We start from the raw sequence: 27,306 nt of genomic DNA on the forward strand, positions 1-27,306 counted from the left end.
TTCAATTTCACAGTAAAAATTGATTTAATTGGCTGTTTTAAATAAAATATACATAAAATTCGATTGATTGACTAGCTCAGTAAGATAAATAACATCCTACTGTATATACAGTATAGTACGCAAGTATGGTTTTGACCTTTCCAATGTAATTGAGAATAGTAGACTACACGTTCAGCTTCAATAGTACTTGAATTCCCCAAAATAATACTTACTGTAAGTATAGTACTTTAAACACCTGAAGTTATAAAGCTGGCCATTAAATGGACAGTTGGTTTATCTTTATCACCAAAATAGTCAACACAACATAATATTCACAAAAAAACTACTACATAAATTCCTTTGCATAAGGCAGATTTAATAAAAAAAAAAAAAAAAATGTTACTTACATTGTACACAAGGTTAATTTAGTGATACAGTACACAAGATTATAATTCCTTTTTGCATTATGGTACATTTTCCATTTAAATCAACATTGTCATGATGAACATTTTCAACTTTGCCTTCTCTGCCCTCAAAATGCAGTATTTCAGTTTCATAACAAGCAGTTCAGACACGACAGCCATTGCACTGTGCAAACGCATGAAAAACAGACTAATTAACGACAAAACCATAGAAAGAGACAATCTGTGGTCAAGTCACCTTAAAGCCCTATTTTATCAACAGTATGTCAGTTTGTACAGGGTTAAGGTGACAAATAAGCCCATGTTTTCCCCCTTGGCTAAGAAAGTACATTCAATTAACACGAATCTGGACGGAAAAATAGATCAAGGCAAGTTAAAGCGATGTCAGTACTGCCTGCGAAACATCCGCCCCACTTCCCATCAAAGACAGTTTTTTAGAAGGGTGCCACACGGATATAGTGATGTCGAAGACTCTTGACGTCTTACAATCTGACTCAATATTGACTCAGTGTGCTAAAGAGGAAACCTAGCATAACAATGTGCAATATATTTGAGAAATTAGCTTGGCGGCTCTTCTTTCTTAATAAAGGAATGGTGAAGTCACTTCACACGATGAACCACAGGGTGACGCTACTTTAGAAATGGCTTCTTCTTAAGGCAAGGCCTCAAAGCAGAAGATCAGCCTTAGGTATTGTCTTTGACCTCATTCACCAAACACAAGAACAAATGTCTGTGCAAATCATTTGTAAGACCATTCTTATATAAACTGGGCCTCATTCGTGAAACACAAGCAGAAAAAATGTTGGTTAAAATTTTTCCCAAAAAAAAAAAAAATCTACTTTTTGTAAATTGTTTCATTGAATTGAACGTGATTAGACGTTAATCATGAGGCCCTAGTTAGAAACTAATCTTAAAAGTAACCCTCTTGCTTTACGATACTTCACGCCTAATGGACTGCATGCTCGTTTTGATGGATCCTTCAAAAAGTGTGAATTGGTCCACATTTATAGTGCAAATGAACATCAGATTCAAACATAAACACAGCAGGATAAAGTTGGAATAGTGTGTTGGCGTCAACTAAAAAAAAAGCATCTGTTAACAAGACATCAGTAAATATTGTCGATTTTTCTCCATGACAGGTCCTGATCAAATTGGACATTTAGTGCATCTAAAGAGACGTTGAGTTTGACGTGGACATAAATGAAGGCACTGTATGCCCTCTAGTGTTCATCTACGAAAAGCCCATGTCACACTGGTTAGAATTAAATTTGTCCATTGCTTTTACAAGAATCCCGAAACAGAGGATAATCCATCCATCCGACCATTACACAATAATACAAAAAAAATCTGTCTCAATCTCAATTGGAAATGTTGAGAGAACAAACAAGTGTCTTTTTCAAACTATGTTTTGTTTGAAAAATGAATGGAACGTTTCTTTGGAGAATGAGTGATTTCGCATTTTTTAATAGAAAAAAAGTTGTATCTAAATGTTATGTTGCAATACAAATTTTAAGAGGAATCTATTTTCCACAATGATTTTCTGCATGAAAAATTGATACCTGACTGTGATGCAAAATTGAAGTGACTAGACAAGGTGGAACAAAGTTATCGTATAAATTCTTCAGTTAATGATATTCTAAAAAATTAATAACTTTTTTTCATTTATTTCATATCCTATAACACTGCAAATCCCAAAAGTGCAACATGTTCTTAGACTTATTTCGTATTCTTGTTCTGGACATCCCATATTTAGAAACATTTCCACCTTTTTTGCATATTTTATCAGTAAGGGGCGAATAACACGTACTGTACCTTCTGCGTTAAGACCACAGCTGAAAACAAGTGGACAAAAATCAATAAAAATAGACATTCATAAATAATAGAACGATCATACACAAGTGCACACAAACAACATTTTGCCTGTCACACTCACAAATAATGAAAAAACATCTTTTCATTGCAGGCCTAGTGGCGCACGTACCCACCAATTAAAATTCAAAGTCAGGACACAGTGACGCAAGATGCACCTTTGAGGACGGTATCAGTTGATGTGACGGACTTCCCATTCAAACTCAAACTGCTCGCAAACACACGAACACAGACTTTAATAAACACCCTATACGGTTAATCGACTGGCCAAGATTGTAGGTTAGTGGTCCTGCTTCCATTCGACACAGTAGTTGAGTCTGGGAGTGTTTTTATGTGTGTATGATCATGTTACAGATGTGCATCTGAAGATAGACACCTGAGCAGTCTTGTGGTGTGACTCCAGAGGGTCAGTTAGCCCAGGCTGTACCTCCCATTCAACAGATGGAGATGAATTCGAGGAGCGCCTGAGTGCCCCCTTCTGCACTGTAGCGTGTCATTTCCTGTGACTCTCGGAACAGTGCTGAAACTGAGCGAAGCTGAGGAACACCTGCTCCAGAGAGATCTGACTCACGCAGTAGTCCTCGATGCGGTACTTTTCTTTGGCTGTTTCCAAAACCCCAAACACCTGAACGAAGACGTGCATGTTAGAAATGAGACATTTTTGTTCGGAATAAAAGACTATCATAATGTGATTTTTTAAACAGCGACAACAAACGTTCAAACTGACCTCACAAAATGTAATTCTGCAAGTGCTGTCCAGCTATCATCTTAGAAATAACTATGGTTATTTTAAATATGTTTTGTTTTGTGTACTGTTTGCCAAGCTGATTAAATAATAAGTCAAGAATTAGATTAGATTTGTTGCAATGAAAATGGAAGGTCAAGTCAAAGCGCCTTGTTCTAGCGGTGTTCTCTTTTGTATACTGCACACTGGCATACTGTGCTCAGTATACATACCGCATACTGCAAAAATAAATGAATAGTATGATAGTATGCCATTCCTAACAAACCCATTGTGATTACCAGAATGATTAGAATATGTGTATAAGAGACTCACCTGTGCCCAGGTAAGGGATTTGTCAGTCAGGTGGTAGTGCACCATTCCCTGATGTTCATCCTTTAGTAAACTTCCTGTGAGAACCATAAAAGATAAGGTGTTACAGAATAGGGTTGTGTATTGATACAGATTTCCCAATTCGGTTCCGATTCACAAGATCTCAATTTGATTCTGATTTTGATTCGATTCCGCTTCATTTGGGAATATTTCAGTTATAATATCTATTAAAGAAATTCTCTCTCAGCTAATGCTGTTAATTATATAGGGGGACTATTATGAAATATTAATTTTATCATTAGTATTTCATCATATTGGTCACATTTTAGCTCTACATTTTTTTTTTTTTTTTTTTTTTTTACAAATGTATCCATGTATTCCATCAATAAATATGATGTCTGTTTTTTTTTTTCTCTCCTTTTCTCCCCAATTTGGAATGCCCAATTCCCAATGCGCTCTAAGTCCTTGTGGTGGCGTAGTGACTCGCCTCAATCCGGGTGGCGGAGGATGAATCTCAGTTGCCTCCATGTCTGAGACAGTCAATCCGTGCATCTTATCACGTGGCTTGTTGAGCATGTTACCGCGGAGACGTAGCGCACGTGGAGGCTTCAAGCTATTCTCCGCGGCATCCATGCATAACTCACCACGCGCCCCACCGAGAGCGAGAACCACATTAAAGTGACCACGACGAGGTTACCCCAATGTGACTTTACCCACCCTAGCAACCGGGCCAATTGGTTGCTAAGGAAGCCTGACTGGAGTCACTCAGCAGGCCCTGGATTCGAACTTGCGATTCCAGGTATGGTAGTCAGCGTCTTTATTTGCTGAGCTACCCAGGCCCCTTAATAAATATGATGTCTTGAAATTGCACACAGTATATTACATTTTGTGTGTGTGCATATATATATATATATATATATATATATAATTAGTTACGTTTATTGTTAACATGCCTAAGTTGTTTTAATTACAAGTATATGTAGAACAAGTGCTAAAACGGTACTGTCTCTTTAAGAATAGCGGCAGCTCAGCGAGTGTCTCACAGAAGTGTTTTGGTTGAGCCACACGGCTTACGTGCAATGTGTGATTACAATTATTTCTATATTTTAAGTTTTTTGATGATCAACCGACTGTAAAAAAACAAAAAAACAAAACAAAAAAAAAAAACAAAAAAAAAACAAAGAGTACTTAAAGAGTCATTATTCAATGACAAATGGATTGTGTGGATCTCATCTTTGGACACACATTACATGGAATGAGTGAAACCAAACTTTTACTCTCAACATGCAGTGAAAGGATCTCAGTGCTGAACTTCTTCACCAATATACTACTCAATCATGGTGAGTGAAATCTGAGTAAAGTTTAACAGCCAGTGGCTAATCAAAGAACTTTTTAGTCGCATAGGACAAAATTTGGTTGCATATGCAAATGATTTACTCGCATTGTAGAGTGTAGCGCATAAAGTGAAAGATCAATCTTGGGATTTTAAGAATTGATATCAGTGGGGGGCCTGGGTACCTCAGCAAGTAAAGACACCGACTACCACACCTGGAGTCGCAAGTTCGAATCCAGGGCGTGCTGAGTGACTTCAGTCAGGCTTCCTAAGCAACCAATTGGCCTGGTTGCTAGGGTGGGTAGAATCACGTTGGGTTAACCTCCTCGTGGTCACTATAATGTGGTTCTCGCTCTCGGTGGGGCGCATGGTGAGTTGTGCGTGGATGCTGCGGAGAATAGCATGAAGCCTCCACACGTGCTAGGTCTCTGTGGTAACGCGCTCAATGAGCCACGTGATAAGATGCGCAGATTGACGGTCTCAGGCGCGGAGGCAACTGAGATTCGACCTCTGCCACCCAGATTGAGGCGAGTCACTACGCCACCATGAGGACTTAGAGCACATTGGGAATTGGGCATTCCAAATTGGGAAGAAAGGACCACCCCCCCCCCAGAACTAGTTAAGAAATTCAAAATGTGGGGTCCTGGGTAGCTCAGTGGTAAAAGACGCTGGCTACCACCCCTGGAGTTCGCTAGTTCGAATCCCAGGGCATGCTGAGTGACTCCAGCCAGGTCTCCTAAGCAACCAAATTGGCCTGGTTGCTTGGGAGGGTAGAGTCACATGGGGTAACCTCCTCGTGTTCGCTATAATGTGGTTCGTACTCGGTGGGGGCGCGTGGTGAGTTGAACGCGGATGCCGCGGTGGATGCCGTGAAGTCTCCACACGTGCTATGTCTCCGTGGCAACGTGCTCAACAAGCCACGTGATAAGATGCATGGGTTGACGGTCTCAGACGCGGGGGCAACTGGGATTCATCCTCCGCCACCCGGATTGAGGCAAATCACTACGTGACCACGAGGACTTGGGAATTGGGCATTCCATATTGGGTGAAAAATGTGTTCTCCATACAGTACCTGGAAAGGTGCTTTCAATGAAGTCTTTAAAGAGCTGAAGGTCCATTTCCTCTAAATCTGTCTCAATGTGGACTTTAGCCAGCAGCGTGTAGCCACTCCCAAATTTGCTCTTCAGGTGCTGTGGGCTGCCCAGACATTTGAACTGACCGTTCACCATGACAGCCAGCCGTGTACACAATGCCTCACACTCCTCCATACTGCAGAGAGAGACACACAATGGACACATGGTTCGATCTGCATAATCACTCGCTTTGCATTTCATGAGTTCATATCTGCATGAGTCTGGTGGTGCATGACTGACCTGTGTGAGGTTATAATGATGGCTTTGCCAGACTCTCTGGTGCGTGTAATTGCATCCCACAGCAGGCGTCTGGCCACAGGGTCCATGCCAGTGGACGGCTCATCCAGGAAAATCACGGGCGGACCGCCGATCAAAGCCATGCCTGCACTCAACTTCCTCTTATTGCCACCACTGTGCAGAGGAGCGATAGAGAACTTAACCATCCATGCATCATATCCAGCTATTTATCCATTATATATTAACCATCCATCCATCATGTCTAACGATCGCATCAAACTATCCATCAAATCTAACCATCCATCCATCATATCTAAACATCCATCCATCATATCTAAACATCCATCCATCATATCTAACTATCCATCTAACCACTCAACATATCTAACTATTTATCCATCATATCTAATCATACATCCATCAATCCAATATATCTAAACATCCATCATATCTAAACATCCATCCATCATATCTAAACATCCATCCATCATATCTAAACATCCATCTAACCATCCAACATATCTAACTATTTATCCATCATATCTAATCATACATCCATCAATCCAATATATCTAAACATCCATCATATCTAACCATCTATCCATTAAATCTAACATCCATCATATTTAAACATGCATCCATCGTATCTAACCATTCATCATATCTAAATATCCATCCATCATATCTAAACATCCACCCATAGTATCTAACCATCCATCAAATCTAACCATCCATCTATCATATTCAACCATCCATCCATTCATTATATTTAACCATCCATCATATACAACTATCCTTCCATCTTATCTAACCATCCATTATCCATCATATCTTACCCTCCATCCATCTAACCATCCTCCCATCATATCTTACTATCCCATTCATCAAATATAACCATTCGTCCATCCATTATGTCTAACGTTCCGTTATATCTAACCATCCATCCATTATATCTATCCATCCATTTATCCATCTACTGTACCTAACCATCCATCCATCGTGTTTATCCATCCATCCACCATATCTAACCATGGATCTAACTTTCCATCCATCGTATCTTACCTTCCATCCATCGTATCTTACCTTCCATCCATCGTATCTAACCATCCATCCATCGTATCTAACCATCCATCGTATTTTACAATCCATCCATCCAACCAACCATCCATCTAACCATCCATCATATCTTACCTTCCATCCATCATATCTAACCTTCCATCCACCGTATTTAACCTTCCATCCACCGTATCTAACCTTCCATCCATCGTATCTAACCATCCATCCACCGTATCTAACCTTCCATCCACCGTATCTAACCTTCCATCCACCGTATCTAAAAATCCATCCATCGTCTCTAAAAATCCATCCATCCATCGTATCTAACCATCCATCCATCCATCGTATCTAACCTTCCATCCATCATATCTTACCATCCATCGTATTTCACAATCCATCCATCCAAACAACCAACCAACCAACCATCCATCCATCCATCCATCATATCTAACCATCCATCCATCCATCATTTTTAAAGATCCATCATCCATTCTTACCAACCAACCTTCCTCTCTCCATCTCTCTGGGATTATGTTCATACCTGTAGCTGCGGACAAGTTTGTCAGCGTAAGGTTCAAGCAACAGTGAGCGCAGGACATTTTCTACACAGGCTGAGACGTATTTTTCGGGGATTCCCCTCAGTCTGGCGTACATGCTCAGTGTTTCTCGCCCTGTCATGTGATCCAACACCGCATCAAATTGAGGACAGTAGCCGATTCTCTGCTGCACCTGTGGATGCCCAATTCATTCTTATTTATTGCTGTATTAAACGTTATACCATTCCTTGCAAAGTTTTTCAAAACTTTGCCACAAACATTTGCCAGAACACTACATTTTTGTCAGAGATTCACTTGTGCGGACTATGATTAAATATCCAAGTATTCATATGTCAATATCTAATGTTAAAGATAAAATACCTTTTTCACATCTCGGATGATGCTGTAGCCATCAATGAAGGCATCCCCTGAAGTTATGCTTTCATCTCCAGTCAGCATTTTGAATGTCGTGGTCTTTCCTGCCCCATTAAATCCAAGCAAACCAAAGCACTCACCCTTCCCGACAGCCAGGGACAAGCGATCCACTGCTAACAGCGACTGCCCTCCTGAGTACACCTAGTGTAACATAACCACAGATCTCAAGTAAAATAATGGATTTTATCATTAATTTCTATAAAGAAAAATGTGATGGTAAAACAAATGCATTGTGAATGCTGTTTCATGTTGACCTTGAAAGTCCCATCTGAATTTTTTGATAAATAGAACAATTTAATGGTCTTTCGACATCATTTATTGATAGATGGAATTGTGATGTTGTTAAAAATTCCCCAGAATATAATGAATCCATTTTAATGTCAAATTTGGGAAATGCATTATTACATTTAAAATGTGTTTTACAAGTGTACCAGAATTAAACATAATTAATCTTATTAGTTTGCGTGTATACCTTGCTGAGCTCATGCAGGATGAGTGGGCTGCCCACCATAGACTCAATCACTGGCTGACAATCCAAAACTCTTTTCCTCTCCTCTGCAACATCTCTGTCCTCAGGCTGCAGAGCTTCTTCTGCCAGCAGCAGAGTCTAACAAACAAACACACGTCCACCAATGTGACTATGGGCATTCAAACAATGGTGCCACTTTTAATACGACAGAAATATTTCCTCTCTCACCTTCCTGCGTCTCCTGCAGAGGTTTAGGAGGATGTGGATGAACTGGAGCTCAATGAGGAAGACCAGGGCGATGAAGACCACACCCTGCAGGAACATGGCCACCAGGAAGCGCCCCACACCAGGCTCCTCCAAAGAAAAGTAGTTCACTTGATACGTGATGTCTGCAGATAACAAGCAAAAACAAGCACTGCTAGCTCCTCAGAGACGTCACATGTTTGTGTCTGTCAGTTGATACAGTATATACAGTATTTAGTTACTGACAAGATTAAAAGGTTTACTAGACATTTATAACAAATAAATGATGATTTTTAGTATTGCGGCACCCTAATGAAATACACAATATAATATAATTAGCATGGACATACATAGCCTAACAAATAACAGTAAATAGTCAGGTCAGACTATTTAATACTGCGGGCTTCACAAATAAAAGTAAATCATAACATGCCAATACATTTCTAATGCCTAAATTTCTAATGTCCAATTTGTTTCAAAAAACACAAAACAAAGCAAAAAACAACTTAGCCGCTGGATAAAAAAAAACTATGATTTAAAAAATAATAATAAGAAGAAGAAATAAACAAAACATACTGTGACAACTTAGCCGCTGGATGAAAAATTATGATTTTTAATTTAGTTTTTTAATAAACAAAACGTATTGTAACAACTTAGCAAATGGATGAAAAATTGCTATTTAATTTATATATATATATATATATATATATATATATATATATATATAAAAATAAGCAAAAAAACACAAAAAAGAAAAAGCAAAACAAAAACATTTTAAGCCGCTGGATAAAAAAATAATGCATTTTTATTAAACATAAACAAAAAATACTGAAACTTAGCTGCTGAAGAAAAAAATATTTTTTTAAATAATTCTCAAATAAAAAATAAGCAAAACAAAAAATATATATATTTTTTAAATGAATAACAAATTAAACACAAAAATACAAAATAAATAAAAATAAAAATTGATCTTTGCAGTACAATATTATGTACAAAATAATAAGTATTACTTGTGTAAATGACATTATTAGAGATGCACTGTTTTGTACCTAAAATTTCACAAAAACCTATAGTTAATAGGGCTTAACTCCTAAAGTGTATGTGCAGGTTTTTTTCCCCCAGGGTTTTTACTCTGACACTCACTGTATAACTTGCATATGATCTCCGCTAAGGGGCTGGAGGTGCAGAAGGTGATGACCTCATAGTTCTGGTAGAACTGGCTGAAGGACATGCCCAGACAATAATTCGGGAACAGCAGGAAGACTTTGTCCAGCAGGTGGGAGAGATTTTGCAGATTCAGCTCTGAGATGGGGAAGAAGTCACACTATCATTTAGTCATAATTGTGTGTTCATGACCATTTTCCACTCTCTCTGACCCTTAAAATTAATCAAGCTGTTTTTTGTGGCTCATTATTACTTTTATGAATACGCCCCTTCACATGTGAAATGACAAAGAGCCTTTAGCTGCAGGTGTTCTGTAAGCTGTAATACTGTTTTTAATTGCCCCATCCTTCAATAACAGCATCTTGGCAAAATATGACATTTAAAAAGCCCTGTATATACTTAAAGAAGCTAAGTGTGGATGGATGTCTCACCTGGTATGGTCATGATGGTGACGGCAAGGAAGGTAGCGGTACCGCTGATGATGTTGAAGATGGTGAGTCGTGTGTAAGCGGTGGCGGCTGTGCTGAACAGGAAGCTTAGCAGGTACATGAGTGGAATCACAGCCCAGCCATACAGCAGCAACAATAACAACACATCCACCAAGTGGTTTTCTGCTACAAACGCTTTCACAGAAAACACCCGAAACACCACCTGAGGGAAAACAGCTAAGCATGAAAACGATGACAAATAACAAACAGCTAAGCAGAATGCATCTCAATCTAAAATTCATAGACCTAATTTGGAGTATATCTGTAGTTTGAATCAAAGGTTGGGTTTTGAGAATTGGTTCTCATTCAGAACCTGTTCTATTTTTACTGGAACCAAATGATTTAAGACTTTCGGTTCATGTTTACGGTCTTGAACATCTGCTTTCTACTGCCCAAGTGGACAGAACACTGTACTACAATACTACTGAATCACGTAGCTACTCGATCAGCAATGCATCCTCAAGAGGAATTAAGTCATGAGTGTACAGTCTGAATTGAATGTGATGAGAGAGAAAGACTGGGAGAAAGACTATAAATAGTCAAACATTTTTCTTTCTAATACCCAACAACACATGGAGTACGGCCAGTTTAGTCTGTTTCACGAATGAATGACACTTATAGGCTGGTATTTTTAATGAATCGATCAAAAAAACTCACAAATCAGCTTCCTGGAATTAGACGTGACCTTGGACTTCAAGTCAACACAACATATTGAGATGACTTTACTTCTACTCCTCATAGTCTTGTTTGCATTCACGTCAAATTAAATTTGGCATCAACTGATGACTAAGATCTATGAAGTACAAATTGGGACAATTCGTTCTACTTCGAAGTCAAAAGCTCAGAATGCACAAGAGGGTTCACACTGACCAGCATGAGCAGGCAGGGCAACAGGAAGTTGACAAGGTCCCACAGCAGAGCAGAGAACCAGAAGTTAGAGAGGTAGACCCCGCTGACCCGCTGCACATGTTTGGACTTCACCGAGCGCTCTGAGACCAGGAGCAGAGCAAAGGTGCTGGCCAATGATGCCATGCCATACATGAGGTTTATAGCGATGGCAAAGCCAGTCTGACCCCTGGAGAGAGAAACCAAGAAAAAATGTACAACGAGGTACTTAGAAGGATGAAAGGTGAGTAAGAATAGAATGTTTTAGCAACTAGATCTCTAAAAATCTTAATTTCACTGTCACTGGATGAATACAATCTAAACTGACCTAATTTTAGGATTTACTTTTGCCTAGGTAGCAGATTAACATACAGTTGAAGTCAGAAGTTTACATACACCTTAGCCAAATACATTTGAACTCAGTTTTACACAATTCCTGACATTTAATTGTAGAAAACATTCCCTGTCTTAGGTCAGTTAGGATCACTACTTTATTTTAAGAATGTGAAATGTCAGAATAATAGTAGAGAGAATTATTTATTTCAGCTTTTATTCCTTTCATCACATTCCCAGTGGGTCAGAAGTTTACATGCACTTTGTTAGTATTTGGCAGCATTGCCTTTAAATTGTTTAATTTGGGTCAAACATTTTGGGAAGCCTTTCACAAGCTTCTCACAATAAGTTGATGGAATTTTGTCCCATTCCTCCAGGCAGAACTGGTGTAACTGAGTCAGGATTGTAGGCCTCCTTGCTCACACATGCTTTTTCAGTTTTGCCCACAAATTTTCTATCAAATTGAGGTCAGGGCTTTGTGATGGCCACTCCAATACCTTGACTTTGTTGTCCTTAAGCCATTTTGCCACAACTTTGGAGGTATGCTTGGGGTTATTGTCCATTTGGAAGACCAATTTGCGACCAGGCTTTAACTTCTTGGCTGATGTCTTGAGATGTTGCTTCAATATATCCACATAATTTTCCTTCCTCATGATGCCATCTATTTTGTGAAGTGCACCAGTCCCTCCTGCAACAAAGCACCCCCACAACATGATGCTGCCACCCCCATGCTTCACGATTGGGATGGTGTTCTTCGGCTTGCAAGCCTCACCCTTTTTCTTCCAAACATAATGATGGTCATTATGGCTAAACAGTTCAATTTTTGTTTCATCAGACCAGAGGACATTTCTCCAAAAAGTATGATCTTTGTCCCCATGTGCACTTGCAAACTGTAGTCTGGCTTTTTTATGGCGGTTTTGGAGCAGTGGCTTCTTCCTTGCTGAGCAGCCTTTCAGGTTATGTCGATAAAGGACTTGTTTTACTGTGGATATAGATACTTGTCTACCTGTTTCCTCCAGCATCTTCAGAAGGTCCTTTGCTGTTGTTCTGGGATTGATCTGCACTTTTCGCACCAAACTACATTCATCTCTAGGAGACAGAATGCGTCTCCTTCCTGAGCGGTATGATGGCTGTGTGGTCACATGGTGTTTATACTTGCATACTCTTGTTTGTACAGATGAATGTGGTACCTTCAGGCGCTTGGAAATTGCTCCCAAGGATGAACCAGACTTGTGGAGTTCCACAATTTTCTTTGAGGTCTTGGCTGATTTATTTTTCACAGTGCGTCATTAGAGTGGATGGTCGCTGCAGAGCTCTTTTGGCGCACTTTGTTTGCCGCGATTGTTGGATCGTTTCTCTTCAGAATTCAGAAGTAGTGTAGTTCTTCAACAGGAATTTCACAATTAAACACGATTTATAAAAAATTAAGCTGAAATAACATGGACTGTTTGCTTCAATCGAAGCATATACCATCGATTAACTACCTCAGAGCTCATGGTAGGTCTGTCTTTAATTTTTAACGATAAGTTAACTTATAAACCTTTAATTCACCTATGGAAAAAATGTATGGGATGAGAGCACTAAAACAGTGATGTTTTAATTGTGTCTCTAATTTAAACTTCAGTAGCAAAAACAGCATTCGAGATGGGAAGTTAGATTCATTTCCATGAATCAGTTCTTTTGAGCTGTCTGTTTCAATCAGTTCTGTGCAAAACACAGACAACAATTAGTTTGAGTTAGCTAAAGTATATTAAGTTAATTATTTATTATTATACTATGCATTGTTATATTGGTGCATATAAATAAAAATAATTACTAAATATTCTTTCTTGGATTCGTTTTTCTTCTTGCTTTAAATATTTGTAATGAAGTTGGCAACAATGACTTTAAGGCAGCTTCAAAAGCACTTGCCATAGATGTGACTGTCTTGTTGGGCTCTTCTCACACACCTTACAGTCTAGCTGATCCCACAAAAGCTCAAACACTCTTTTCCAATTACCTGTTGTCCAATGTCTGTGTTTCTTTGCCCACTCTAACCTTTTCTTTTTGTTTTTCTGTTTCAAAAGTGGCTTTTTCTTTGCAATTCTTCCCATAAGGCCTGCACCCCTGAGTCTTCTCTTTACTGTTGTACATGAAACTGGTGTTGAGCGGGTAGAATTCAATGAAGCTGTCAGCTGAGGACATGTGAGGCGTCTATTTCTCAAACTAGAGACTCTGATGTACTTATCCTCTTGTTTAGTTGTACATCTGGTCTTCCACATCTCTTTCTGTCCTTGTTAGAGCCAGTTGTCCTTTGTCTTTGAAGACTGTAGTGTACACCTTTGTATGAAATCTTCAGTTTTTGGGCAATTTCAAGCATTGTATAGCCTTCATTCCTCAAAACAATGATTGACTGATGAGTTTCTAGAGAAAGCTGTTTCTTTTTTGTCATTCTTGACCTAATATTGACCTTAAGACATGCCAGTCTATTGCATACTGTGGCAACTCAAAAACAAACACAAAGACAATGTTAAGCTTCATTTAATGAACCAAATAGCTTTCAGCTGTGTTTGATATAATGGCAAGTGATTTTCTAGTACCAAATTAGTAATTTAGCATGATTACTCAAGGATGAGGTGTTGGAGTGATGGCTGCTGTCTAGATTTGATCAGAAATGACTTTTTTCAAATAGTGATGGTGCTGTTTTTTTACATCAGTAATGTCCTGACTATACTTTGTGATCAGTTGAATGCCACTTTGGTGAATTAAAGTACCAATTTCCTTGCAAAACAGCAAAATCTGTACATTATTCCAAACTTTTGGCCACCTGTGTATATCGACCAGCCCTTATTCTAAAAGCCAAAGTATTCTTCAGTTTTCTGTGTGCCGGTACGTCTCGTGCACAACGCCTGTCACAAATTTCATCATCAGCCCAGTATACACAGTTCTAGTCACACAGACAAACTGTGTCCTTACACGACGCTGGAGTCTAACAAAGTAGTGCACATGCATCAAAAGCATCCTTAGAGCTTGTGGTCAAAAGAGTATGCGGCATGAGAAGAAACAGCACATGGAAAAATGAAGTATACACTAGCCTTAATACTAAAAAAAATGGAACCATAACCTTGATTGAGAAGTGTATATACCGTTATAGGCAAATACATAAAATGCGATACTTACTCAGAAAGCTGGCTCTGGGCCATCTCGGACATGTTGCGGGGCATCGGATCATTTCCAGTCTGGATGGAGGCATTCGGTCCGGCCAGTAACTTGTAAAGAGCGTTGTCGACCAACATGAGGGCCGTAGCTGAGGTGTGATACCCCTGGTTGTTGAAGTAGCCAATGACCTCTGTCTCTGTCGCAGCTTTGATTTTGAAAGCCGCACCCACAACACAGTGCTCGTTAAATGCTCCACCCTCCCTCTCAGCACTGTACAGTACATACTCCGACAAATCTACAGATACAAACAACATAAAGATTACAATTCTGTTGAGGCAGCTGAATGGTGACTCAAACTCAAACTTTGTGTTTCACGGATAGGGACTGTACTAAGTTGGGGGGCACAAGGAAATAGTTGGGTGAACTATCCCTTTAAGTGCGCTATTACCTGTTATATTAGTGACAGCTATGGCATTCTGGGCAGGCAGTTGTGAAGTGTAGAGTTCAGCCAGAGCTGTAGCTAATGGCCCCGCATTGGCGGCGACAGTGACGGGTACACGTGTAGAGCCGTAATGTTTTAGTGCCAGTCGGAGTTGGGGTGAATTGTGGCTTCCAGGGACAGTGCGGGCCACCACAAGGGCCACGACGGTAAAAATTAGTGGCACAAGAAACTGAGCCACCATCACTTTCCAATTGCGCCAACTGTAGAGCGCCCTCTTGAGGAACATGGCATAGAACTGCTGCATGTACAGTCTGGCCTGAGGGTGCACAGATACAAAAAAATCCTTTCAGAACACATTATCTTTAAAGGGGTTATTTTAATATGTTCCTTAAGATTCACATATGATATAAATATTTTTGCACAAAAGACAGTCATATATTTGTAAAACATGAGCATTTTCCCACCCTCATTCTGACCCTCTGTCACTCAGTTTTGGTGCTGTTTCTCCTTTAAGACTTGACAGTACACGCCCACTGTTATGATTGGCTCTCTGCTCTTGACTGACCTGCACTCTTGCCATTTCACTGCTCTCCACTACTAGGCGGGGCTACGGAAGTGATTAAAGTTAAAGTAGGCATTGATGTGTTGTTGTGGAGGCGGTCAGATGCAAATCTACCATAGTGTGACATCACAATGTGGAGGAAGTAGAAAACGAGTCGTTTTGCAGCTTGGTTTCAACAAATGCTCTTTTTGCAATGAGGAGGAAGTTTTGAGTTCTGAAACGTACAGTATGTTTTAATAGTACAGTACAGTGATCTCTTATGTCAAAAGATAAAGGAAAATTGTATTCCTCGTGTCATGACCCCTTTAAGGTCTTGTAGTTTCTGAGAATAGGGTACAAATTGTTACGCCATTATTTTTTTACTTTTTTAAACAGGCATACATTCCATGTTATTTAACCCTCCTGTTATGTTCGGGTCATTTTTGACCCGTTTAAGAGTTAAAAACAGTGAAAAACTACTCTCTATCTTATGTTTAGTAAAAACGCCTTCTCCACAACAACTAAATGAATAAGCAAAAAAAAAAAGTTTCACAATTTTTCATGACACTTGTTTGCATTTATGCAATTTCAGGGTGTTTTGGGTGGTTACCATGGATACCGTGAAAGAATAGTACCACCACTGACATATAGGTGGCACTCTTTTCACATGAAATGCTACTATGTTACGCTTGTGTTCAGTGTGAAAAATAAGCCTATTTCAATGTTCATGTTTATAATCAAAAGGGAGGTGCTATATACCTACTGTCCTCTAAAGCAGGGGTTTTCAAACTGGGGTCTGGGGACCCCCAGGGGGCTGCGAGTAGGTGCTAGGGGGTCGTGGAAAATTTCAGAGAAAGAAGAAAGTCTTCATAAATGTAAAAAAGTGAAACACTGTTTACCGAAATGTTTCTCTTCAGGTTTATACATTTAACTTTCGTCAATTATTAGGTAGAAAAAAAAAAAGATACTTTAGGGATGCACTGAAATGAACATTTTTGGCCAATACGATACAGATTTGAACAAAAAACTATAGTCCAAAACCTATATTTTGCCGCTTAATCACCCTATTTTGTAATCAGATCACTGTTTTGCTTAGGAATTATGCTTTAAAAATGTACAAAGAGGCACAAAAGCTATTTTATTGTTCAAACAATAAATAATTTAGTATATAATGTCACAATGAAAGATTAAAAAGAGCAAAAAAAATAAATAACATGACGATTTATGTGGTGAAAAACGTTCTTTTGCACTTCTAAAACATTTTTGCACTTCTGTTTGTCGCAGTTCAAAACAAAACTAATCTGACATATTATGATAAAAAATATTACACATTTACATTATGAATTATTATATTCTCAATGCTTTACTTTTTTGAATTTTAGTTATTTTGGTTGGTATTTCTTTATACTACACAGAAAAATGATTAATAATGTAATACAACTACATACATTTACATAATTAATTATAAATAAAACATCAGTTTTTCATATCGACGTTTTCAAGCCTATACGATCATAAGCATGAAAGCGTCAATCTGAAAAACAGATGGTTCATACAAGCGGTTTCTATAAATGGTTTTAAATTGGTCAATAATTGGCCGATAAATACAGTGCATCCCTACAGATAATAAATACGGTGGCCGATACGCAGGTGCAGAACATGTTTTAATCATTTATTTTGGCTGTAGTACAATAACAATACAAAGCTAATAATTTAATTTGTCTTTCTAAAATCACACATAAAATCTGTCTAAATTTTTCTCTGGTCTTTATACACAAAAATATATAGCAAACTTTATATATTTTAAGAGGGGAGTCCCTCGCAAGGTGATTGTCATATTTGGGGGGCCCTTGGCATCAAAAAGTTCAAAAACCCTACCCTGAAGGGTCTATTTTGACCCCCCAAAAAAACTGTTTTTTGGAAATTTCTCAAAACTTTTTTGGGTTTAGGAAAGAACTATTCAATTTGTTGTAAAAAAAAATTGTTGTTTACGTATTTTAATGACCAAAAATGCATTATGTAGTCGCGTCCCACATTTGAATGCCAACCAGTTATCATATTATTTTGCCTAAAAGTGACATAATTTGGACCCGTTCTACAGCATGGTGATAAGACATTGCACAAATGTTTGCATTGACAGCACTCACCAAGCTCAACAATTCAACCCTGTTACTGAAGTTATTGTACAAAAAAGGATGAAACTAATGTGTTTCTGGGAACTATATGTTTATCAACAACTACAAACCAATATTTGGTCCCAAACTAGCTAACAAGCCATCTTATTTTAGACAATGTTAATTTGCAACCCTGTTACCCATTCTGGCATATTTTTCTTATTTTCTTTATTTTTTTTAAATTGATTCATTTTCATGTTTATGGCTATCAGTGTTTTAAAATGTAATATATTTAGCTTTTTAAAATGTATTTATTTACACCCCAATATATTACAACACTCCCCATCAAGCCACATGATTTGAGCAATTGTGATTATTGCCTAAGCAAGTTTCCAAAGATACAGAAACCTATAAAGGCCATAAAATAAGATTTAACCTGCTGAGACCCCACGTCCACATGCGTGGACATTATGTTTTGGCTTCGCTATAGGCTATGCATAATTTAATTTCATTTAAACCAACTATTCTCAGTTCAGGAGACTCTGTGCTGTCAGTAAAGGGTTAAACATTCGACGCACCAAGTCATGTGACATAACAACATGGTGCCGATCTCAGCTGAGTTTGTCTTTGGGAGAAACGGCAACAAAACTACATCTGGTAAGAAATGTCATTAAGTTTTAACATTAAAACCCATCTGAGTCAAAAGATTAGACTCTCTAGTTTCATCCGATATGTCATTTTAAATATGTTATCGATTTATCGCGAAACAGCACGCTGTTAAACACAATGTCCACGTATGTGGACTATAGGCTCATTTTCCTATATTCACTGTGCATTTTCACACTGAGAATCAATGGATGCATCCAAAAGCTGAAAAATGTTGCTTTCTTAGGGGCTACATGTTACAAATCAAAAAGTGGAATGGAAAATGCACACAGCAGTCACGCTCGGGACTCAGGAAGTTAATCACGAGTCAAAAAGACAATAACAATGATGCAAGTTACATTCAGTCCTCATTTAATGAACTTCAGATATAAAACCTCTGTATGTTTACAGTGTGAAGTGTTAAAGACACTGACCCCCGTGTTGAGTTTGATGTTGGAGCCATCCTCTGAAATAAGAGTGCCGCTGTCAGTGAAATCCGTGATGTCTGTCAAACCGCTGACACTGCTGGAGTCGTCCACCGTCCAGTCATGTGACCTGCGCTCATGCTGGTACTGTAGAGCTGGAAGTTGGATGGCCTGAATATCCAGACTGGAGTCCACAAGCTTTCCGACCCTGAGAGTATGAACACATTTCAACGCTTAATTTGGATTCGCAATCTTCACAGGACCCAAATATGTTTAAAGACATTTCAAAGCAAGACAACCAACTCAAAAATTTTGCAAACCATGTATGCATCATTTATGTGCATGTCCAAGGCAAACATATAATTGTATTTAGTTGGGATAGCAAAAAATATAGGCTCATCAACTTTTAAAACAGAGGATGTCAGAAACGTCCATCCAAACAAACATTACAGTATTTTGGCACAAATTCATTGAGCAAAAAAGGCTCCGAAAAGTGAAGTTAGTACTAAAAAAACTCCAGCAGCACTGGAACGCAGATGATACTTACTTTTATATTTTATCATCTAATTCCACTTTAAATCTTCTTAATGTTTAAGGGATTTTTATTTGTCTTTTGACTGAGTACCTGAGGAAAACTTCCTCCATGGTGGTGACAGATGCTCCATAGCTGGCGATGCCCAACTCCTCTCGATTCATCTCCAGCTCAGCAAACAACAGCTCAAACCTGCCGAGAAACACAGAGATCTGAAACCAGTGCAAACTAAAACCACAACAGATATGGTATAAAAATCCATATCTGCTGAAACTACCATAAGAAAAATCATATTTACATCTGAAAACTCATTTTTAAAGGGATAGTTCACCCAAAAATGAAAATTCTCTCATCATTTACTCACCCTCATGACTTTCTTTCTTCTGCTGAATACAAACGAAGATTTTTAGAAGAATATTTCAGCTCTGTAGGTCCATACAATGCAAGTGAATGGTGACCAGAACTTTGAAGGTCCAAAAAGCATATAAAGACTCCAGTGGTTTAATCCATGTCTTCAGAAGTGATATGATAGGTGTGGGTCAGAAACAGATCAATATTTAAGTCCTTTTTGACTATAAATCTACACTTTCACTTTTGTTTTTGGCAATTCGCATTCTTCACGCATATCGCCACCTACTGGACAGGGAGTAGAAATTTTTGTTAAAAAGGACTTAAATATTGATCTGTTTCTGTGCCACACCTATTATATCACTTCTGAAGACATGGATTAATCCACTGGAGTCTTTATGTGCTTTTTGGAGCTTCAAAGTTCTGGTCACCATTCACTTGCATTGTATGGACCTACAGAGCTGAAATATTCTCCTAAAATTCATCGTTTGTATTCAGCAGAAGAAAGAAAGTCATGAGGGTGAGTAAATGATGAGAGAATTTTCATTTTTGGGTGAACTATCCCTTTAAGGAAAAAATAATGAAAGTTGTCATTTATTGAAAATCGCGCTGAAAACATATTCTGCACAATCAAATACAACATTTACAAAATATGTGCTCTTATGGACTACTTTTATGGTACTTTGTTGTCCTTTTTGGAGCTTCACAGATTTCTTTATATGGAAAAGAGCAGCCTGGACATTCTGATAAACTCTACAAATCTAATTTTAAAGTTGGTTCAAGGAAAATTAAAAAAAAATTTTTTGTGGTGAACTGTATTTTTAAGGCGAAGGGCTATACACAAAAAAACATGATTATTCTGAAACTTATTGAAGGATGAGTGAATCTGATTTGCTTAGTGTCAGTTGAGTTACGCAAGTGTCAGTCGAGTTTGTGTAATCAAGGCTAATCATTAAAGGAAATAATGATGACAGCATTGTATTTTTGAGTCCATGATTAATCAGGCTAATTAGATGTTAGCATCCTTAACAGAAAGTCAAATGACACTAACTTATGACAAGTAGCTTTTAGAGACTGATTGCTCCATGAATTGGCCAACATTTATTGGTGAAACATCAAGAAAAGAGCCCTTGAGTGAGCTTTCTTTCTCTAAAATGGTTAACATCATGTCTGTGTGATGGAATAGGATTTCTGAGGTGGTTATCTATGCAGGTGTCTTACCGGTTGGTGCTTTCTTTAGGCAGTATGTAGGAGAGTTCAGCGCCTGCACTGCTTTCTAAAGTGGCGTTGGGCACATACATGTGGACTAGTCGAGTGATCTCTGACACGTTACAAAAAGAGTCTTTTACGATCACCATGTGATAACCAGCACCTGAAAAGTATAGGAGGAAATATGATAAACACCTATTCTTTGATAATACCCTTGAAGTGTGTAATTCTTTCCATTTAAAGATTTATTTATTTAATTTAGTTTCTCATATCCCAGCTTAATATGTAGAGTCAACCATAAGTTAACCATTCGTAGGTAGATTTCTCAGAATAACACTGTGGCGCTATCAAAACATTGCTCTGTTTGTTTGAGCAGTCAAGAGCTAGCTCATCTTTCTTTTCTTGACATCACTCTTTTTAAACGTATTCCTTCTGTAAAGAACTTCTTTGTCTCTCACCGTATTTGTTTTTGAGGAAGAGTGGTGAGCCACAGCACTGCAGTTCTCCGCTGGCCATGATAGCGATACGGTCGCCTAGCAGGTCGGCTTCGTCCATGAAGTGTGTGGTTAACAGGATGGTACGGCCGTGTTTCTCGCCCTGCAGTAGGTCCCAGGTGGCCCGACGAGCTGATGGGTCCATACCTGAAGTGGGCTCGTCCAACATCACGACCTACAGGGAAATGTGTAGTATTAGCTTTTGATTCGCTAACACTAACGGGAACCCTTAAATACTTATGAAAAATTATTTATTTAATAAATAAACAGCATTGCTGTTAGTTTAGCTGGTGAACAGCTTGGCTATGCTGGACAACCGGCTAGATTACACACAACCAGCAATAGCCAGTGTAAACCAGTCGGGGTGAGCATAGAAATTCTTGAGAAATGTCTGCTAAGAACATTTATGTATCAAAGTAGTCTGCTAACAACTCAAATGTACCGTAACAAAAACATCTGCTAAGAACTTATATGTAACGTAACAAAAACATCTGCTAAGAACCCATATGTAACGTAACAAAAACATCTGTTAAGAATGCAAATGTAACATAACAAAAACGTTTGCTAAGAACTCAAATGTAACGTAACAAAAACATCTGTTAAGAATGCACATGTAACATAACAAAAACTTCTATTAAGAACTCAAATGTAACGTAACAAAAACATCTGTTAAGAACGCACATGTAACATAACAAAAACGTATGCTAAGAAGTCTGAAGGAATGTGACAAAAATGTTTGCTAAGAACACAAACGAAACGTAACAGAAAACATCTGCTAAGAACTCAAATGTAACAGAACAACATCTACAAAAAATATCACGCAACAAAAACATCTGAGAAAAAACATATTTAAAGGAATAGTTCACCCAAAAATGAAAATTTGCTGATAATGTACTCACCCTCAGGCCATCCAAGATGTATCTGAGTTTCTTTCTTCATCAAAACAGGATTTAAGACTTTTTGGATTTCATTTCAGGCCTCCTCCTTTAAACAATGCAAGTGAATGTCCTCCATTTTTTGACGGTCCAAAATTCATATTTAGGGTGCCTCAAAATAATCCACACGACTCCAGTCGACAAATAAAGTTCTTCTGAACGCAAACAATTGATTCTTTTTAGAAACAAAACAATACTTATATAATTTTAACTACAAATGTTCGCTTATGAGAGGAATGATGTAAGCTCGTTGGTAAAGTCAGGCATCACGTGGAGGAGTCAGGAAGTGCGTCATTGTTTACAAGAGAAACTTGTGCCGTTCACAAACCAAAACAGTCCAAATAATTTCCAAATAGTAATAATTAAAAAAAACCAATGTAAACACAATGATGCGCTTCTTGACTCCTCCTCCACATGATGGGTCGTGTGGATTATTTTGATGCACCCTAAATATGCATTTTGGACCGTCAAAAAATGGAGGACATTCACTTGCATTGTTTAAAGGAGGAGGCCTGAGATTAAATCCTAAAAGTCTTAAATTCTGTTTTGATGAAGAAAGAAACTCAGATACATCTTGGATGGCCTGAAGGTGAGTAAATTATCTGCAAATTTTCATTTTTGGGTGAACTATTCCTTTAACATAACAAACATTTACAAACAACTTAAATGTAACCCAACAAAAACATCTACAAAGAACTTGAATGTAGCGTTCTGCTAAGAACGCATATGTAACGTAACAAAAATGTCTGCTAAGCATGCAAAACATCACATATTAAAAACAACAGCACCGTAATGATAAACAAATGGTGGTCTAGTTTAAACAAAGTTTGTGTGGACTGACCTTAGAGTCTCCAATGAGGGCGATGCCGATAGAAAGCTTCCTCTTCATCCCGCCAGAGAGGGTCTTGGATCGAGCGTTCCGCTTATCTTCCAGGTTAAGTATCCCAATGATGCGGTCCACCTCACCCGGGATCTTTTCAAGAGGGTAACCCTTCAGCTGAAGAGAGGATAGATGAAAGAAAGAGGGAATTAGCCAGGGAGAACATTAAAACAGGCTAATCTGTCCAAACAAGGCCTTGAAAAACTTAAGATTTCACATAGACTTGGTCTTGACAGACTTGGACTCCATATCAGAGACTTGTGAACATTTTTAATAGATGTAAATGTAAACAGAATGTGATCTGTGTTCACCTGTGTATAGAAAAGCAAGTGCTCTCGAACAGTGAGATTATCAAACAGCACATCGTGCTGTGGACACAGTCCAAGACTGCGTCGGATCAGAGCCATGTCCTGACAAATGTCATAACCATTAATGTATGCACGGCCACTGCTGGGCGGGAAAAGGCCTGAGAGGGATAAAAATACAAAAAGGAACCATTATTGGAAAGACATTGAATTGTGTGATCACCTCTGACTGATCTTTGTTATCATTGTTTACCATTAGCAGGAGAATCAATAATAAAGCTGCTGGCTATAGAAGATAACATTTACCTGGACGCAGCAATGAGACAATGAGTGTATATGTGTTATCTAAAGGGAGATAGTATTTATCCGAGTTCAATCAGTTGGGACCAGTTATAAGTCATTGAGGGTGTGCGTTGTCCAGTGTTGGTGAAGCTACTTAAAAACTGTAACGTAACAAAAACGTTTGCTAAGAACTCAAATGTAATGTAACAAAAGCATCTGCTAAGAACTCAAATGTAACGTAACAAAAACATCTGTTAAGAACGCACATGTAACATAACAAAAACTTCTATTAAGAACTCAAATGTAACGTAACAGAAACATCTGCTAAGAACTCAAATGGTACAAATGAAAAACATCTAAGAACCAAAATGTAACACAAATGTCAGCTAAGAACTGAAATGGTACATAAGAAAACAATTGCAAAGAACTCAAATATAACGCAACAAAAACGTCTGCTAAGACCTCAAATGTAACGCAACAAAAACGTCTGCTAAGACCTCAAATGTAACGCAACAAAAACATCTAAGAGCTCAAATGTAACACAACAAAAACATCAGCTAAGACCTCAAATGTAACACAACTAAAACATCTGCTAAGACCTCAAATGTAACAACTAAAACATCTGCTAAGACCTCAAATGTAACACAACTAAAACATCTGCTAAGACCTCAAATGTAACGCATCAAAAACATCTGCTAAGACCTCAAATATAACGCATCAAAAACATCTGCTAAGACCTCGAATGTAACGCATCAAAAACATCTGCTAAGACCTCAAATATAACGCATCAAAAACATCTGCTAAGACCTCGAATGTAACGCATCAAAAACATCTGCTAAGACCTCAAATGTAACGCAACAAAAACATCTGCTAAGAGCTCAAATTTAACGCAACAAAAACGTCTGCTAAGAGCTCAAACGTAACGCAACAGAAACGTCTGCTAAGAGCTCAAATGTAGCACAACAAAAACGTCTGCTAAGAGCTCAAACGTAACGCAACAAAAACGTCTGCTAAGAGCTCAAACGTAACGCAACAAAAACATCTGCTAAGAGCTCAAATGTAGCGCAACAAAAACGTCTGCTAAGAGCTCAAATGTAACGCAACAAAAACGTCTGCTAAGAGCTCAAATGTAACGCAACAAAAACGTCTGCTAAGAGCTCAAATGTAACGCAACAAAAACGTCTGCTAAGAGCTCAAACGTAACGCAACAAAAACGTCTGCTAAGAGCTCAAACGTAACGCAACAAAAACGTCTGCTAAGAGCTCAAACGTAACGCAACAAAAACGTCTGCTAAGAGCTCAAACGTAACGCAACAAAAGCGTCTGCTAAGAGCTCAAATATAACGCAACAAAAACGTCTGCTAAGAGCTCAAATGTAACGCAACAAAAACGTCTGCTAAGAGCTCAAACGTAACGCAACAAAAACGTCTGCTAAGAGCTCAAACGTAACGCAACAAAAACGTCTGCTAAGAGCTCAAACGTAACGCAACAAAAACGTCTGCTAAGAGCTCAAACGTAGCGCAACAAAAACGTCTGCTAAGAGCTCAAAGTAACACAACAAAAACGTCTGCTAAGAGCTCAAATGTTATGTAACAAAAAGTCTGCAAGGAACTCAAATGTACCGCAACAAAAACGTCTGCTAAGAGCTCAAATGTAACGCAACAAAAACGTCTGCTAAGAAATTAAATGTTACATAACAAAACATCTGCCAAGAACTCAAATGCAATGTAACAAAAACGTCTTTTAAAAACGCAAATGTCACATAATACATCTCCTAAGAACTCAGATGTAACATAACAAAAAAGTTTGCAAACAATTCAAATGTAACGTGACAGAAAACACAGATGTAAAAGAAAACTTTGCTGGGGACTACTGAGCAAACACTTACTTGAATATTTTGCGTTAAATGGTTAACTGAAATGAACTGTTCGAACAAACTGATTCACAAAAATGAATCAGACTTCCCAGCACTTCTTGAGACATCGGAATATCAAAAAAAGTGAATTTGATTATCACCTAAGCTCGCTCATGCAAAATACAATGGGAAAAAATAAACATATTGTGCTGCAGTGCCACGCTACTTTTTGGAAAACATAGTTTTTTATTGGTAAGCTACACTACTCTGAAAACAGCTGAGTTATGTTTGATGCAACTGAAAAATGTACTTAATTTTATAGTGTCACTACTTTTTGTTTGATACTCCCCAACACTGGTGTGCTCCAATGTCTCTTACCTGTTAGCATAGACAGTGTGGTGGTCTTGCCTGCACCGTTGTGACCCAGTAAGACGGTAATCTGGCTTTCAAACATGTTGAGTGTTAAATTCTTCACCGCCTCCTTGGTTTTATTGCCCACTTTGAACACCTGTGAAAGAATGATCCATATGTTTACCTTCTCAACAGATTCTAGAGATAGTCCATGTCTCTTATTCTAACGGTCCACAATATTTGTGACTTGAACCTCCTGTCCACTATAAATCTAATAATATTACATCTTGATCACACTCGCGGTTCCTGCTGTACCTTTCCCAGGTGTTTGATCTTCACCCCTGAAACCAGTCCAGCTGGCTCCTCTTCAATGAACTCGCCCTTTAATGCCTTCTCAGCGTCCTCCTCTTCCTCCTTTTCTTTCAGCAGGACCACACGAGGACTGCTGCACCAGTATGAAGGCTGAGGGCAGATGGAAAGGGCATTTTTTCAATTTCGAGTTTAATAGTAATTTGGATATATTTCTGGGAGTGTAACTGTCAGTGGCGCAATCATCCGTAGACACATACACAAAAAAAGCACTCGGTAAAAGCTGAAATTCTTGAAAATTGAAATCTTAAAAACTAAAAAAAGCAGTGAGACAAATTTCATTTTAAAACTGATTCATATTTGAAAAACCTTTGTCCACCAAATAAAAGTCAGATGGTGCAACCAACATGTAACTAAAATGGACACAAAGATTGCACTTCTATGAAAGATAAATGTCTTCTAAACAAGATATGGCTCGGATACCTCCTTCAAATGTAGGTCTATAGGAATTCTTGCCCATTTTTTCATCCACTAGGAGCAAGTTTGACTGCTTAAGAAGTAATAGCACACCTCTCCTTAACAAGTTGCAGAATTTGTTTGTTGGTGTTAAACTTTGGTGCACAGAAGACAACAATTTTCGCCTGCTGGAAGATAACTGAGTGAAAAAAAAAAACCCCAAAGTTTAACATTGAAGGCGTTTGAGCAAGTGGTGCAGACGGTAGCGCACTCGTCCAGGACACGCATGCAAGCTGTTGGCCTAGGTTATGTCTCCTTCCCCTATCTCTATCCCCTGCTTTCCTGTCTCTCTACACAGCCCTATTACAAAAACAATAAAAAATTGCAGAAAAATAAGAGAACATTGAAGG

General features: G+C 38.4%; 1 protein-coding gene across 2 annotated transcripts in view; it reads right to left on the reverse strand.

Annotated features, from left to right (window-relative positions):
* Positions 1–359: 359 nt before the first annotated feature.
* LOC127451970 (phospholipid-transporting ATPase ABCA3-like) overlaps positions 360–27,306 on the reverse strand; it is a 67,037-nt gene continuing 40,090 nt past the window's right edge. For both annotated transcript variants that reach the window (XM_051717069.1, XM_051717070.1), the window contains 21 exons: positions 26,447–26,593; positions 26,159–26,288; positions 23,651–23,805; positions 23,301–23,456; positions 21,489–21,699; positions 21,043–21,193; positions 19,567–19,665; positions 18,951–19,149; positions 15,223–15,532; positions 14,796–15,069; positions 11,289–11,493; positions 10,362–10,581; positions 9,910–10,068; positions 8,752–8,912; positions 8,527–8,661; positions 8,001–8,195; positions 7,625–7,812; positions 6,031–6,201; positions 5,730–5,926; positions 3,328–3,401; positions 360–2,895 (listed from right to left, as the gene is read on the reverse strand). In XM_051717069.1, coding sequence (XP_051573029.1) covers positions 2,764–2,895; positions 3,328–3,401; positions 5,730–5,926; positions 6,031–6,201; positions 7,625–7,812; positions 8,001–8,195; positions 8,527–8,661; positions 8,752–8,912; positions 9,910–10,068; positions 10,362–10,581; positions 11,289–11,493; positions 14,796–15,069; positions 15,223–15,532; positions 18,951–19,149; positions 19,567–19,665; positions 21,043–21,193; positions 21,489–21,699; positions 23,301–23,456; positions 23,651–23,805; positions 26,159–26,288; positions 26,447–26,593 — 3,669 coding nt within the window. In that variant the 3' untranslated portion in view covers positions 360–2,763. The remainder of the gene's footprint in view (positions 2,896–3,327; positions 3,402–5,729; positions 5,927–6,030; positions 6,202–7,624; positions 7,813–8,000; positions 8,196–8,526; positions 8,662–8,751; positions 8,913–9,909; positions 10,069–10,361; positions 10,582–11,288; positions 11,494–14,795; positions 15,070–15,222; positions 15,533–18,950; positions 19,150–19,566; positions 19,666–21,042; positions 21,194–21,488; positions 21,700–23,300; positions 23,457–23,650; positions 23,806–26,158; positions 26,289–26,446; positions 26,594–27,306) is intronic.

The sequence above is a fragment of the Myxocyprinus asiaticus genome, chromosome 14 (assembly GCF_019703515.2).
Source record: "Myxocyprinus asiaticus isolate MX2 ecotype Aquarium Trade chromosome 14, UBuf_Myxa_2, whole genome shotgun sequence".
In the NCBI taxonomy this organism is placed as follows: Eukaryota; Metazoa; Chordata; class Actinopteri; order Cypriniformes; family Catostomidae; genus Myxocyprinus; species Myxocyprinus asiaticus.